We start from the raw sequence: 17,037 nt of genomic DNA on the forward strand, positions 1-17,037 counted from the left end.
CGATGAAGTTCCTGGGAAGACTTGTACCAGAAAGAAAAGCTACAAGTTCGGTTGACAAGTGAAATTTAAAGAAAATTACGATACAACATCAAACCGCAGTAACGAGCATGAAAAGATAAATTAACAACCAAACAGTGCCACACAGAAGCTTCTGTTTTGAGCAGTTGAACTTCGACAATGTAGACGTTTGGCAACGACGAAGATTATTTTCAGTTTATATCTAATGCATTGAAGACCAAAAGGGGCACCAAAGATTGTGTATGGGAACCACAGTATGTTTTCTAACTGTTAGAATATCTACAAAGCAGAAACAAGACAGCGTCTGCCCATAACAAATTCAAGGAACAAACAGCTTGAAGAACCCATTTATCTTTCAAGATTGCAACTGACACATCAACGGGGAGGGGATCGGAGACCATGAACACCATCAAATAACTCACTTACCGCCCATCCTCCAGAAGCACACAAGCTTAGACAATGACCTCGTGGGGGTTCGTTTACCAAATGCTGATCCTCAAAGCACTGGAAAATGAAGAGAGTGAAATATAAATATCTTAGGTTTTGACAACAAAATCATTAATGAAATAGTTAAATACAACACAATTTTTCAATTGTTTCCGGAAGACAAGATGCGAAAAAGCTAGTTCTTTTACATGGTTCGATTTCTCTTTCACCGGATCTTGTTTTCCGGAGTCTTCCTATTTCTATTTCCCTTGAATACAATTGAGAAAACACTGTATTACAATGCATTAACGTTATTTTTCACAATTTTCCACAACGAAAACACGCAGACATCACTTTATTAATGTTATGAGGCTAAATCAACCTATGTTACAGAGGACGGTTAAAAAGCATGTTGTACATTCATAAGTTCTGGAGCTGTACGACAAAATGAGAAAGATGATTGCAGAGAAACTGCCGGCTATGAAATCCTAAAACATTTCTTGATCCCTCAAACCAGGTTACCAGAGCTTGCATACGGGAGAGAGAAATACATAATAGAAGACTTACAAGCTTTCATGAGTCGCCAAACTCTTCCATTAGACATGCCTATTTCCACGAAGACTGTCTATAGCCGTCCCAACCCCCCTCGGGTTCCTTCCTTTTAAAGGTGCCACCTTGCATCTGGAACATCCTTGCTTGGTCCTCAGCCAGGGCTTGTGAACTGACAACAGATAGTTGCCGCGGGACAAGAGGTGATGTCACATCTCTCCCGTCTAAGTCTGGGCATCCAGGCCCTGCATTGAGATCAAGGCCTTGTCTTCCCCATTTCCTACTGCTTTCCCCACTACTGTTATTGCTACCATCAGGAAGATTAACAACATAAGGCCTTGGGTAACTGGACGAAAGCACACCAGCGGGTCCTAACAACTGGGAACGAACAGCAGGAAAAAGCCTCCCAGCAGATGATGAATCAAGATATGTTGCTGAACTGCCTGGAAAAGCGGCCGAGGGCAGAGGAAAATTGTTTCCAAAAGGAAAAACTGGATACGGAAAAGAAGTAGAAGGATAGGTCATTGCTGGGGAAGATGACAACACCGGCCCCCTGTACATATCAGGATTGAAAGGGTTGCTACTACTTGGGGGACCCAACATCCTCTGTGGTCCACCAGTTGCAACAATTGGGAATGGTTGCTCTCCACGATCTGACATAATTGAAGGAATTGCGACTGCAGAATACGTACTGCCTGGAGGAAACCATGATGAGAAATTCCCTATGTCTGTATTGTTCATCCTAAAACCAGAAACAGGTGGTTGAGATGGCACACTGCTCCTGCTATGCTGACTGAACACTGCCGGTTCAGCACACAACTCATCAACAACAGGTCCGTTATTCAAATCAAAATCCCTACGAAGACTAACTTCTCCATTGACAGCTCCACTTGATTTTATTGATAGGAATTGGTTATCCATTCGGCGACTATTGCTCAATGGATAATTACACTTTTCAGAAGCCTCATCAACTTGATTCAAGTCAAGGTCAAGACCTCCAGAGCTGCGAACGGGTGCAATACTCATTGACTGATCACCTGCAAAAGTTTCATTGTTTATTGTGTCAGCAAGAGAACATGTCTCTTGAGCAGAACTTTGAGAAGCCATATCCTCGAGAATTCTTTCATCAGGTACATTCAAGTCAATGTCTAAAGCTGGGCGTCCTTTCTTGCTCGGTGTAGGGTTGGGAACTGAAATACTTGTACCCAGTGGAATTTCTTGAACTTTTCTGGGTTCAGCTGGCCGGAATGCACTTGTAGCTGCTGATCCCCTCCAACCAACCTGCCCCCCTTTACTCTTCAACAGGTCCTCTGGTGGAACACAAGGCCCTTTTGCTGCAGCAGGAACTGTAACTGAAGCAGGAAGGCCACTAGACACAGAAGAAACAGCAAAAGGAACCGGGCTAATCAACTGATGAGCTGTTGAACATCCAGGTGCTGTCAAGTTATTTGGCTCTCCATATTTCCCATCATCGGCATTAAAGCCTTCATTCAAATCAAACTCCACTTTTGCATCCACATCTGCTGCCCCTGCAGCAGACACAGAAGAAGCATCTGCAGTTGTAGATGTACATTCCTCAGCTTCTTCTGCTTCCATGTTGGTTAACTTAGACCTCTTAGACCCCAAATACTCTTCTACTTCTTGCATGGGAATATCAGGTGAAATATTGGTAATACCAGGTTCAACAACTTGATCATTAGCTTCTTTACTTTTCATATTCTCCTCTACATGTTCACCAGTGTTATCAGTAGCAGCAGAACTAGAGCCACCTAGAGCTTGACCCTCAGGAGTTGTAAGATCATTATTTTCTGTTTTCAAAGTGGCAGGACCATTACTTTCTGAATCAATTCGGTGATTTTCAGCCTGATTACAACAACTCCGGCCATCCTTTTCAGCATCTTTTTCAGCCTTCAGTTCACTGACATTTTCCGAGATCAAACCCTTACGAAAACCAGAAGAAAGTGGCACTTCTTTGCAGGTTCCTTTCCCTAACTCAGAGTGCCTCTTTAAACTAGATGGTTTCTCCTCCGTATGAACACTCCCTTCATGACTTGAAGTTTCTATCTTACCATCAACATCAAACTCTGGGTGCAGGGAAGATTCTTCAATGGCTTCTTTCCCCACCACTACCCTCGAACTAACATCACTGACCTTATTTTCTGAACTGCCATCAGCACTCGCTCCACCAACCACATTTTTGTCTTGAAGGGGTAATCCTTCACCACCCATAATTTTCTCAACTGTACTAGGAGGGGAAGCGGTAAAAGGAGCTAACTTAACTTCCATGGATTTTTCTTTGCTTTCTGGGGTGGGTTCTGCAGAATGATGAAAACTTCTACTGGAGGAGCATAGATTTCCAGTGTCCTCTGCTACAGAAGACTGTTCAGGCAGGGAAGAAGAAGATTTGACAACCCCATTCTTCGTCCCATAAGTAGTGGATGCAACACCATGCTTCTCATATTCATCATCACGGCCATCATTAGACTGACTTTCATCTCGAGCAAGCTCATCAACAGGAGGTGATTTGACTCTAGAATCAGTGGCTTTGCAGAGATGCTCAGATACTGGGGTAGACCTTTGAGGTGAATCAGTTGGGGATTCAGATTTAGACATCTCTCCAGCAACACTAGCAAGCAGATTCATACCAAGTTCATCTCCAGCTGACAAAGAGGCATTACCTTCAGAATACTTCGCACAGCTTTCAATTAATGCATGTATAGAGCTGAAGGAAGCATCCTGCAAGTTCCCTGACTTTTCGTTCCCAGATGACGAGGAAGCAGCTTTTGGGACTTCTGCAATCTTCTTAGGATTGTCACCAGGCCTACAATGCTCTTCATCAGTAACAGCAGCTGGGGACCCATTGCCCTCATCCGAGCCAGTCAGTACATCTTTGAAATCATTACTTTGCCATGACTCGTTGTTCACATCTGAGGCAACGGTGGCTCGATAAGCATCAACCTTTTGCATGGGAGAAGCAGCTCTGCAAATAGTATTTAAAGGATCTTCGGACGAACCTCCACTGCCACTTTGTGCAGGACTGCGACCACGATTTGGAATCTTAACAATCAACTTGGGTCCATTTCCCTCAGCAGAAGGTCCATCTAGTACCTTTTCACTTGTCAATCCCGGCTGTGATGATTTTTCTGGAGCTGGATTCTTGTGCAAAGACGACCTTCTGCTTGACACGGTTTCCCTTTGAACTCCAGAGAGAGCGGGTCCTGGGAAGCCATTGGCTGATTTCCGAGGTCGGGAAGAGCCACCCGATACTTTCACATTCATTGAACCAGCAGTAGAGCTCCTCGCATCCTCTTTTCCAAACATACCTCCAGTTCTTGCATGATCATTCGAACACGACTGACTGTTGTTGTGAGATTGACTAGAACTGCTACTTTTCTCATCCCTTGGAGTTGTCGAAGGAAGATCAACTGTGACGCCAACAGCAACAATTTGAGGCAGTCCATCTTTTACGTTAGAACTTGCTGACACTGGTGAGGGAACCGATTTCAAAGATCCCGGGGATACCGAAGCAGATTTGGTACTATCTCCATGGACAAGCTTAACTGAAGCAGATTTGGATGCAGAAAGCTGTGTGACCGAGCTCTTCATGGCAACATCAGCGGATCCACCAGAATGTCTGTTTCCACCATGAGAAACTTCTGGGAGGCGTGGTCTTGGAGACCAGGAGACGGCCGCATTTAAATTGGACTTAGCATCCATTTCAGCTTCAACTCGTTTCTTCCATATATCAACTAAGCTTCTTGCTTTCTTTTGTATTTCCAAGTTCTTATGCATCCGTAAGTGATTTACAGACTTTCCAATGTTACACATTTGCAGAGCATTAAGATTAACAGGCAGCTTATCCAGTGCCCGAAGTAAAACCAAGAGAAACTCCTCTATAGATTTGTCACTATCTTTGGGTCCATTCCCATCACCTGCCTTCCCTTTATGTCCAACCTCTTGGATCCATTCATCGAATACTGGCACACCCTTGAACACAAATTGACTAAGGCAATCAAATTTATCTGTGGCTGCTATGACACTAGCAAGCATTAACCGGCCAGCCAAGTCTACTTTTTTCTCATTTTCATCCGGCAACATGAGCTGCAGCAATTTCTTAACCCCTTCAGAATCTAAAAGCCCTCCTTTTTCTGTTATTTTGGCAATTTCAGATTTTAAAGTGCTTTCCTGTCTAAAGCTGCCAGAATCCCCATCATCCATTTTCATAGTGCGTTCTCGTTTGACAGGTTCAGATTTTATAGTGCTTTCCTGTCTAAAGCTGCCAGAATCCCCATCATCCATTTTCATAGTGCGTTCTCGTTTGACAGGTTCAGAACCTTGGTCGCCTCGCTCCCTTTTTTTCCCCTTCACTAGAGAGGAAAAAGATGAGGCACTATTCTGGACACCATCTGACTCAACTTTTACCTGTGATGCTGCCGTTGGACCATTCATTGGTTTCGGGGATCGGCCACCAGACTGCACAGTTGCATGCATTTCTACTCGAGTTTTGTACAACAATTGATCTACCTCCTCTTGTCGCTCCTGTCAAAAGAAACGATATCAACTACCCTGAATGTTTAGACATATGAGCACAACACAGAAAATGGAAAACGATATAAAACTCACATTAATATAGTCCTGATCAGTTAGCCACCATAGACAATTATTTGTGATGTCGTAAACACGCCGGCACACAAAAGATGAAGTCCCTGACGGAAGATCAGCACCTTTAGGAAGGAACGCGACTTTACACGGATGAAGTAACGATGCGGCAGGAATCTCATCCTTATGAAAGGAATAAAAAATTTCATTCAGCGCAGCATCCAACAGGATGCCTTTGCCAAGCTTTATTTCAGCAGGTCGATAAAGCCAATTAACACCTAATTTTAACTTGTTCTCTCTGCCTGTAGTCACACACCGAATTATTCCAATGAAGGGTGGAGAATCCTGGGGTGGTTTGAAAAGAGCACAATCGCCAACACTGATCTTACGTCCGTCCTACAAAAACAAAGTTGTTCAGAGGAGCATTATGCTGGTCAGCACAGGCATTTGGATAAAAAAAATTGCAAAACATCTTGAAAAATCAGCATACACCACAAATAATGTGCATGACAAAATGAAGTTCAGAACTTCAGAGGAGCATTATGATGACGATTCCCAAGAATAACACCACGCCCAAGCAGCACTTCCATTCTCAGGTCTCCTTAACGAGGAAGCTTTCTCACAACTAATCCATGGTTCGTTGAAAGTTCATTTCACATGCAAATTTATAGAACGAAAATGGAAATACCCCCAAGCAAAGAATGCTTTGCTGTACCTTCTAGAGAAGAGTCATTAAAATGACAACAGCAAGAAAAATAAAGCACTACCATGGAAAAATTTAAGACTACGTAATCATTTAACAATAAAGGAAAAACTCTCGAGCAGATTCATTGCATCTATCACTCATCATAACTTATTTATCTAAATGAATGATATCCCAAACAAATAATTAAAATGCTACATACAAAACAGAAAGTTATCAAACATACATACAGAAGAGAGAATTATCCCAAACAATGTCATACTCATCAATATTCTGCACCTCATGTTCATTGTCCAAGAACCAATGACACGGGAATGGCTCAACGACTGAAAAATCACCCCCCATTATAAAGAAGGGATCTTAGCTGAACCCTTAAAAAGTATCACTCTTCCAATTTTGATACCAAATTGACATTCTTCCCAAAACCGATTTACACAATATGGCACCCCACAAAATAATTCCCACTCACGATATTACATACCCCCTCTCCTATGATAGAGATCCCTCACAACTACAAATCACACCAAAAATACGACAACGAATCTAACTGTTCACCTTCCCTTATACGGTCCTCTCCCCAATCTCAAAAACTGGTTTCATTTGCTAATTTTCATATATCTAACATGTTGCAACTCTCTCATTTATCTATCCCCAAGTGAACAACACATCCATCTTTACACAAAATTCAATCCATAACATTGTTTTCTATATCAAACAAGCAAAATACGAAGCAATTCACAGAACCCCACTTCACTTCTCCACTGATAACACCCCCCATACCACACAAAAATCACACACCCATTATCCGAAAACCCAGAAAGCAAATAAAACGCAGACCCAAAAATCAACAGATCATAGAAACCAGCAGAGAAGCCAAACCTTGAAAAACGAATTGGGCGAAGACGAGGATGATGAAGAAGAACCATCGGCCACGGATACACGCGTGGGTACTGTCAACATGTGCCAACTCCGTTTCCTCTCCTCACCTCCCCTCCCATGCATAGCCTTGCATTTTCCCAAATCCCAGCCGCGATCCCGCCTTCAATTCCAACAACTACCATCAATCTCGCCCCTCAATTCCCACCAAAATCCATCCGTTTCCACGCCACTCCGCCCGTCCGCCGTCCGCGAATCCCCCGATCGACAGCTTCCCCTGAAATGAAACCCTAATTTTGCCCCCAAACGAATCCAAGCGCAGCGAAACTCCGAATTCCTGATCGAATTGAGACGATTATAGATTCCACACAACAAGTCCCGATCTAATTGAAGCTCAGATGCAACGATGAGTCCCAATTTCGAGCCGCCTTTCGGTCTACTGTAGAGAGAGAAGTTAGAGAGAGAACGTCGAAGAGAAGGAACCAGAAAGCTAAAAGCAAAGGTGTACTTGGGTACTTGGTAGCGAGAGCAAAGCTGCAGGGTCTCGGGCAGGCGGGCAGATCGGGCAGATCGGGCAGGGTGAAGTGTAGCGTCACCCGCGGGTGATTTGACATAAACAATGTGCCCCCTAATATTTTAAGGTATAGAAATTAGAATATGTGACTGGAGTGGATTCACTTGCAGAGACTGAGAACTGTGGCTAGGATTTTGTGTTTGACTGTTTTGTCCCCGTTTGACTTTGGATTTGTTTGGGATTTCTAGGGGCATCTGCTGGTCATTAATTACTCTGTGACTACAAAAGTGGTAAACTTTTTTGGATTTGGCTTATAAAAAAATTAATGTTACAGACATCAATTTTTAGACAAATTCTTAATTCTACAAATAATTTAATCATAAACAATCACGTTATATGGTTTACAAAATTAGTTTCAATTGATGACTTTCTTTATATTATCTATAAAAATAAAAATAAAGGGGCAGTATTTTGATTTTGAAGGGCATAAAAAATAGAACGAATTTATTGTCATCATAACTTTTTGCTCAGTAATACATTATCTAGTAAAAATATTATAATACACTAATGAAGCAAAACGGCAAATGTCGATGAACTCATTTTATTGAAGTCTCTCAGTATCTTGATGGAAAGTGCAGTGTGAGAGGGACTGAGATTCACTTCAAATCTCTCTGTCTGGAACACAAGGACCATACAATACGGATCACTCAAATTGAATTCAACAGTCCCCACTAACACATTCTGATGGCCCACCTCACACGGGCCAAGAGCTCTTTCACAAAAACTAAGAACTTAATTTTTTTGGTCTTTAGACTCTGAACACTAAAGTTCGGAAAGAATCTAAATTTGTGTGAGAGGATGGTATTTGGGGTTTGGATGGGTGAGGTCAAGCTGTTAAGCAGTCAAGGGAGGCGAGAATGGTAATTTGGGGTGAGCGTAGTAAAAGCAATTCAAACACGAGGGAGAGTAGAGTATGATGGAGAAGTTAAGGTTGTCTTGGGTTTTTCCAGCACTCATTACTAAAAGCAAAGGCTGGAAGTGGTGACTGATGTGAATGTTTCTGTCACTGCCATGAAAAGTTTTAATTGTTTTTTTATTTTTACTTATTTACTTTTATTTTTATTTTGGAGAATTATGAGATTGTCGCTTACGTAAGCATCACACCTCTTTCTCTCTATATATAGATCCAACATGATCATCTCGAATTCTTTTGATGAGAATCATGATGATCCATAAATTATATTCGTTTATTGTATGCCGTATGGTTATTTTTTATCAAAGTACTATTTTTATTTAATTTTAAATAAAAATGTTTAAAATAATTTCTGATCGTACGATATATAATAAACAAACACAAAGAGGATCCAACGATGACCTGGATTATATATAAATCATGTGCTCTTTGTACCTATCTGCCTTTTTTGGGTTTCATAAATAAAAAAATATGTTTTTATTTTATTTTGCAGGACGTCTGAAAATACAACCATGTTGTCATATTACAAGCAAGGTTCTAAAAAACATTAGGCACTATTGAGCGACGGGCTAGAGCTTAGCGCCTAGGCACTTGGACAGGTAGCTAGACGGGCGCCTAGGCAGACTAGGTGGATTTAAGTACATATATTATATTTCGTGTAAATAAGTGTCTACTTATACTTAATATATATATAATTTCATCATAAACTACAAAATAGAATGACAAATATATTATAAAGTATTAGAACATAATAAAAACATGAGGAACAAAGATATATTGTGTGTTAATTTAAGTACGCAACAAATCTCTTACAATTTATTGAAGAAAAAAAATGCAAAAGGAAAGTTATATGCTTTCTGTCTAAGTGAGTCGCGACCTAAGCGGATGCCTAGGCAATGGTCCCTCAACTAAAAATTAATTACCATTGGTCCCTGAAAACGTGTAGCTATGATTCCTCAACTAAAAATTTATTATCACTAGTCCCTCAACTTTAATTCAACTGGAGAAATGATCATTCCAACATAACTCGTTTTGACAAAAATTTTGATGTAGTTGATGAAAATGACCATAATTACACACTTTGATAAGCTGAGGGACCCTAATTATATAAATGGTTATTCCAACATAACTTATTTTGACAAAAATTTTGACGAAATTGATGAAAAGGACTATAGTTACACATTTTGATAAGTTGAGGGACCATTGCTACAATTTACTCTTTACATTATGACACTTGGTGTACTAGATTGTGTCCGTACACTGAAGAAAAAAACTTCAAATGCAAGGGAGAACATCTTTTTACACTATATTTTATAAATCACCATGACTAGCAGTTGATGGTTAGTCACTAGCACAAGAGGTTAAAAGTGGCACGTTCTTTTGTGGGAGTGGTCGAATCACATTTTTGAAGTTTCTCTTAAACTCTTACTCTATTTCTTCGCATCATGAAGCACAAGCAAGTATTGTCTTCCTCCCTTAGTTTAGGCAACTTGTGGGTATCAAGTCATGGCCAAACTATACATTATATATATCATAAGGATTTGTTAACAAGGGTTAACATGTGGAAAAATATAGATGGTTGGAGAAACAAGCACATTTTGAAGCAATTCGAATGCAACTCGAATAAATAGTATTGATTATTTGCAAACAAAGGCCACAAATTTGTTGTAAGACGGTCTCAAAACGCAAAGACAAACCATCATAGATTCAACAACAGATTACATGTTGTTCCCAAGCTCACAATATCGAATCACTATTAGTTCTAGTCTACAAGGAGAAAAAGACGGCAGCGTTCGCAATGACCCGGCATATCCAATGCACGGTGACCCTGGAGATCCACAAAGGTGGAAGTTATCACAGAGCGTTTATCATCCTCTTCATCTCAGCAGACCTCCTGGGATCTGGTTCTACGATCGCTCTCTCAGTGAGAACGTGCTTGATACGGCACATTGACTTCCTCACCTGAATTTCACAATGACATTAGTAACAAGAGAAGAAAAAGGAACTTGACTGCAACAACAAAGTGAATTCTATATGATTGTACAAATTATAGTTCCCTTCCTTTTATTTCCTATTCGGGAACATTAGCAACCAGTTAAAGCATAACTGAAAACGAACATTTGCTAGTCCAGCAGTTCAACTCATAGTTCTTCACATTTAATGGAAGTCAAATCACGCCAACATAAAGAAACCAGTAAATAAATCAAATCTAATAGACTAATAATCAAATGTAGAGACTCCAACATCAAGAAAGACTTTGCTGCAACATGGTTCTAGCACAGGTGTAACTTATTAACTTCTCAAAGTTTCAGAATTTCATGTAAAACCGAGTAGCCAGGTAATGGCACTGGTTAACTGACATACCAGACAAATAGATGAGAATATAGTGAGAAAGTCAGAAGTAGGAGTTGAAAAAGAAGGAAGTATTCGTGCAACGAAACATGTTTGAAAACCTTTCCAAGTATCTCTTTGTTGAAATAATACAATTACACAAAGAATAGTTAAAAGAAAGGGTCATACTTTGGGAAGGCGCTCAGGATTGGGAAACCGGAGGTTCTGCGCATGAAGCATCTGGCGTTGAGTCATCAGCATGTTTTTCTCCTTAAGCAGAACATACCATAGCTTATTGAGATCATCCCAAGACTTCAGACGCAATTCATCTGCCTTCCAACTTCGACCTGACAGCTAGGAAAGTATCAATAATAGAATTTTAAGTAAAGTTAAACAATCACATCCAAAGTCTTGTAGAAATGCATTGAATTACGTGACTTCAGAACATAAAAAAAAACGTTGAACTTATGTAAAAAGTGTATCGTAGTGAGTAAAACAATAGAAAAGGATGGAGGTTAGAAGGAAAAAAACACTTAAAATAATTATCATGGAATGCATTGCATACCAATTGAAAAGAGAAGACATATTAGAAAACTGTAATAACATGTAAAGTAATGCTTAACCTCCATATTTGTGCTAGGATATCTGCTCAAACATTGCAAAAAATTATACACTCAAATGAACACCCCAGCTACCCCGCAACTGATCCAAAAAGATCTCTTTCAATGTGAGTATACTGACATGAAAACTCATAAGGGTAGCATAAACATTTCCAATAGCTCAAACCCTTTATACCCTTTGTTGCTGAAACTCTCGCCGGTGCTTAATTAACAACTTTTTCATACATTGAATCAGCATAATAGCTCGAAATTCCAAAAACAATATACAATTTCGTATTTGCTGCTCAAATTAACTTCTTTCAACAGAAACATGAAAACTGGGAAAATAAGGTACATATGTTATTAACAACCAGAAACAATGGAAATGAAAACAATGTACCGTAGACAACTGGCTTTTCTTCCTCTTGGCTTCTATCTTTCTCAAAGAACTCCTCAAGAGGGTTGTACTCCGTCATCCTAGCCGCAGAAGCCGCGGCAGAAGTTTCTGTTTTAGCAGCAGAAAAGAGTGTTCTCCTGAAATACCTTGCCACCTGGATCATCGTGCTCAGATTGCTGCATAACACAATGCAAGGACATCAGAAAACTAAATGGCAGCGATCAAACGCTCTAATTGGAACACAAGACTAAGACCATTCACGCTGAAAGTTCAAAACAAACACGAAGAAAAACCCCTTTGGATATCTTTCATTGGGGCATTTTCGCAAACACATAGAGTGCTCTACTTTCAGAAACTATTGGATGACACGAAACCGGTGGATGGAAACTGTGAAACGATATAGATTATGGGAAAACGAAAGTACGGGGAAAACCCAGAAACTACTTACGTGCGGAGGTTGACGGCGGCGCTTTTGGGGCTCGTGGTGGGTGGAGCCTGAGGACTGAAGACCGATGGGAATTTCAGAGGCTTTCTCGTCGTTTGGGCATTGCCGGGTAATGGGTTTAATATGAGAGCCCATAGCAGCCCATTGTATCAAAACCAAACATAACAAATGAAGGGCCCAATTATTAGACCAAAACCAAACAACTAAGCCCATTAACCAAAAAAGGCCTAATCCCAAATGGCCCTGAGCTATTGGGGATTTTCTTTTATAATACAACGGTATATTTATACTGGAACGGTAGATAAATTCAAACGGAGTCACACAATGAGCCAATTATAATAACTTGGTGTCGAACTCATAATCAACGATTTGAACCTAAAATTTTTCACTTACAAGTGAAAAATAGTACAACTGGACTTTAGTGCTAAGTGACGTTTATATGTAATCATTGGTTCAAAGTTTTGGGTGTCTGAATTATGTTTTAAGAGAAGATCATATTTTAAACTACCTTAATTTGTCGGGAAGGAACTCAAGCTTGAGTGCAACGGGCTGAACACACTGTCCTAAACATGACTTAATCCAAATATACTTGGGCAAACTAAACTATTAGTACCATTTACTTTATTGAACTATATTAGTACCTTATATAGGATATAGAACTCTCTTGTAAACCAAATACTTTATGTGGCAAGAATTTACTGGACATATTAGGTGGATAATGCATTTTTTGAACACGTTGTAAGCATCTATTAGACGAATGATACTAGTAGAAATACGTCTTGACTACAAAAATCTCTCCTTAAAATGGGGTTTACTAAATTATTTAGATTTCATGAAAGTAGTGCAAATGCGTAACAGTTTTTCTTTCCTTTTTCTCTTTGGAATATCAAATTCATAGCAATAACGTAAGTTAAAATATGGGGACCATGAATATATATATATATATACTATACTTGGTTTCTCTTTTTCCTCCTTGTGGTTCTAATCCAATGAGCGGAAACAGATAGAGCAACCACTAACCCTAATTTCGATGAAAAGGGAAAGAAAAGGAAAGGAAAGGCAACAAAAAGAAGAGAGTGAGTGGGTGAGAGAGAAGAGAGGAAAAGCACCAAACAACTCTCTCTCCTTTTTATGAATTAATATCCTTTCCGAATCTTGCAGTCTAAAAATGACGGGCTGAGAAATTTGGACTGTTCAAAGGAGGAAGAAAGATATCCAAATTCTTGGTTTGTATGAAATGAACTAATGAGGGTCATAGAATTTGAAATAAGTAATTCAAATTTCTTAATCCGTCGATTCCAAACTATAAAATCTGAAGAGGAACTCGATTCGCTTTTAACTATCAAAAGAAAAGGTCTAAAAAGGCCTGATAACATTTTCTATCATGTATGTGGTCCCCTGCATCGATGCCAGGGTTTGATGATATATGATGAGTATATATCTCCCAAAGAATTCTGATGTCAACACCCACGTTCTGTCCCTTATTTTATTCCTTCATGCTCATGCACCTTTCTTTCTTTTCTCCTTATCACCCCTCCTAGTTTCAGTTATGTTGACATTACCCTTATACTTTCGTACATTTCTATCACTTCTCTTATACAATCGATACAAAAGAAGAGAGAGTCGAACATAAAACTTTGTGTGTAAATAGTGTAAAGTTAGTTGGATGCAAAACTAAAGAAGGTGAGAAGAAGTCAGATGGAATACAACAATGGCTTAAGGTTTAAAAGTACGTGATCCGTTGTTAATTGCATCAAGTTCTTCTATGAATTTTTTGTGGAATATTTCAGAATACAACTCTTCATTTGTCACTTCAATAGTATTCAATTATCAATAGTTTCATGACTCGTTTGAAATTGCTTTAAAATGACTGAAAGATTTTATCGAGAAAATTATGTGTTTTTCTAAGATTCACTTATATTTTTATTGAGGATTTGTACCACAAATATTTTCACAAAAAGTGTTTTCGATCATTTTAAAAGCATGTCCAAACGAGCTCTTAAAAATCTTAATTTCAGTTTTGATTTGTAAAACTGAAAACTAGTGCATTATATAACGTTGAGATATAAAAATAAGTATTTTTCTATTATACTATAGTTTTTATTAATAAATTGTAACAAAAATTATCATATACTCATATTAATGTTATATGATTGGTTAGGAGAAGTAGAATTCACATTGCTAATATTTACAGAGTATAATTCTCTTCTCTCCTATCTCCATCCCTTCCCTCCTCTCCTCTTACAAATTGTTTTTTGTATTCTTCTTACTATTAAAATTATCACAAAACGTTGACGTGGCTTAACCGTAACCATTCAAATATGAATGGAGGGAAGGGAAGGGATACTAGAAGGGGAGAGAATCCTACTCCAATATTTACAACAGTCCTTTTAGGATTAAACCGCATATGTGTAGTCCATTAGGCTTGCTACTACACAAGTTATTCCCATATCGAGGGTTCGATGCTCTGTTACGAAAAGGAGACTCCACACCATGACTACATAATCTTTGACCTCAATCAATAAGTTGAAGACAATATAGATATATGTTTAGACTTACGGTTAAGGAGCTTGTAATACAACAATCGATATCAAAGCATTTTTCAGCTAAAAGCGCACAAATTCAAGATGAAAGATACAAGTTGAAACTAGCAATGTCAATATTGGTGCTGTATGTTTAAACTTGATAATAAACACTTATATAATCAACTGAGTTACAAATCTTTACAAATCTCCATCATTATAACACTATGGTTTAAAAAGATTTTTTAGTGTGCTGGAAACATGGCCCGATAAAACTAAAGTCATAATAACATTGGTTAGATTTTTTTTTCTTCAAGTTTCCAACTATTATGTTATAACACTTAGGTCTCGTTTGGCATATCGTATAAGGGATCAAATAGGGCTAATAGTACAGACCTGGCCGTTTGGTGTCTTCTCGTATTAAATAGTCGTCGGATTAATTTAAGCAGTCTGATAGGATAGTCGGGTATACACCTTCTTAATAAACCCTTCCAAGATGAGTGGATTATCAGTCGAGTATACACCTTATCGGTGTCATCCCTCTCGTCGTTGACTTGGTCCAGTCTCCTCCCCAGCATATATTCATTTCCCTTAATTCCTCAAATTTCCATATAAAAAAACCCACTGTTTGCACCTAAAATGTGCACCATTTTACTTGTTTGGGTCATTTGGGTAAAATATGGCATTTGGAGGATGATGGGACAAAACATTGAACTTGGAAGGATATTTGGCTTGGATGGGAGATATCATGCATACAATCCTGCCGAGAACATGTGAAAGAAGCCACCTTGCTTATTTTAAATGTTAGTTTATTGCAAGTAATGGAGACATGTGGTGGAGATACAAACTTGCTTATTTTAATATTATTTCACAATGCAAGCTGTAGAGGAGTTTCTTTCGGGCAAGTCCATTGTTCTCAGCAAGGGGACTCTTTCAGATCTCTATATAAAGGAGTAGAGGCAGAAGGATTATGGACACTCAACCAATCAAACAAACAAATACACAAACTCTGCTCAAGCTAGATTTGCATACGAAGCTGTAGTCAGCCCCCAACCTCAATCATTTTCAGGATCAGCCCTCACAAAAGCCATCTTTTGTCTAGTTTAATAGCTCTGCTGCTCACCAATAGTATCGATCTCATTTGTAGTCTTTATGTACAACTCATTTCCAGTCATTTAATCTACAAGCAATCTGCAATATTAGTCATTCATTTTCCTCTGTCATTTACATTTCCAGCAACCTTGCCATTTACGTATTGTTCCATCTCTCCATATAAGTAAAGTCCTTATCTTTAAGGCAAACAAAGAACCTTAATTTGAGCCGCTCCCACTCAATGGCACAATCTTTTGGTTCGAAGTCAATCTCAGGCGCAACCTCAATCATTTAAAACCCGTCTACTAGCAGCATCTAGTAATGGCATGCCCGCACCCACTAATCTTATGTTTGAGTAAATTCTCAGTATGCCCGCGAGACCCATGGCGAATTTAAGGAACGAACACCCACCACCACCCAACTCCATCTGATCCTTTCTTTACCGACGATTCTGTTTCCTTTTTGGTCACCCAACCACCATTTCGACTTCGCGGTCTCCTCCTTCCTCAGCCTTCACCTCCTTCTCCGTTCGACTCAATCTTAGCTAGGGTTTCGAAGCGCCGCCACATAAATGGATTGGGGCAACGTCACAGCATAAGATGTGATCGACGCCTTTCGCGAAGTTGACTAGTCGTCTCCGCCGCGCCCTTTCTCTGAATTCTTCTCCATGTTCACCATCCTCAGATCTTCATCTAAATGGAATAGCCGCCTCAAATGCAATCTTTACAAGTATGATCCCTCCCCCTCTCTCCCTCCCTCTTCGTCACCGCTGCATCTCCGACCCCTACAAACAAACAAATATATGTCAAATTTTTTTTTTCTTTATTTTTCTTATATGGTCAGTATCAAACACAGTATAAATAATACGATCATTAGACTCTTAATGTACTAAAAGTGTTCTAGGCGCACCAAAAAGATTCTCTACGATTTGGCCAAGATTGTCCCTTTCTTTCAATCTTAATCTTCAATTAAGGTTAGGTGGGGTTTGAATCC

The 17,037-nt window shown here is 39.4% G+C and overlaps 2 protein-coding genes across 2 annotated transcripts; both read right to left on the reverse strand.

Moving 5' to 3' along the window:
* Positions 1-99: 99 nt before the first annotated feature.
* Positions 100-7,769, reverse strand: LOC114825397 (uncharacterized). The gene is made up of 4 exons (XM_029103966.2): positions 7,175-7,769; positions 5,617-5,988; positions 1,012-5,532; positions 100-522 (listed from the first exon to the last, which is right to left on the reverse strand). Exons 1-3 carry the CDS (start codon positions 7,295-7,297, stop codon positions 1,051-1,053), a joined length of 4,977 nt encoding a protein of 1,658 aa, XP_028959799.2. The 5' UTR covers positions 7,298-7,769; the 3' UTR covers positions 100-522; positions 1,012-1,050.
* Positions 7,770-10,254: 2,485 nt separating this feature from the next.
* On the reverse strand, positions 10,255-12,559 carry LOC103428294 (uncharacterized). The gene is made up of 4 exons (XM_008366391.4): positions 12,434-12,559; positions 11,989-12,161; positions 11,179-11,336; positions 10,255-10,620 (listed from the first exon to the last, which is right to left on the reverse strand). Exons 2-4 carry the CDS (start codon positions 12,146-12,148, stop codon positions 10,513-10,515), a joined length of 426 nt encoding a protein of 141 aa, XP_008364613.1. The 5' UTR covers positions 12,149-12,161; positions 12,434-12,559; the 3' UTR covers positions 10,255-10,512.
* Positions 12,560-17,037: the final 4,478 nt, after the last annotated feature.

The sequence above is a fragment of the Malus domestica genome, chromosome 06, assembly GCF_042453785.1.
Source record: "Malus domestica chromosome 06, GDT2T_hap1".
Classification (NCBI taxonomy): domain Eukaryota; kingdom Viridiplantae; phylum Streptophyta; class Magnoliopsida; order Rosales; family Rosaceae; genus Malus; species Malus domestica.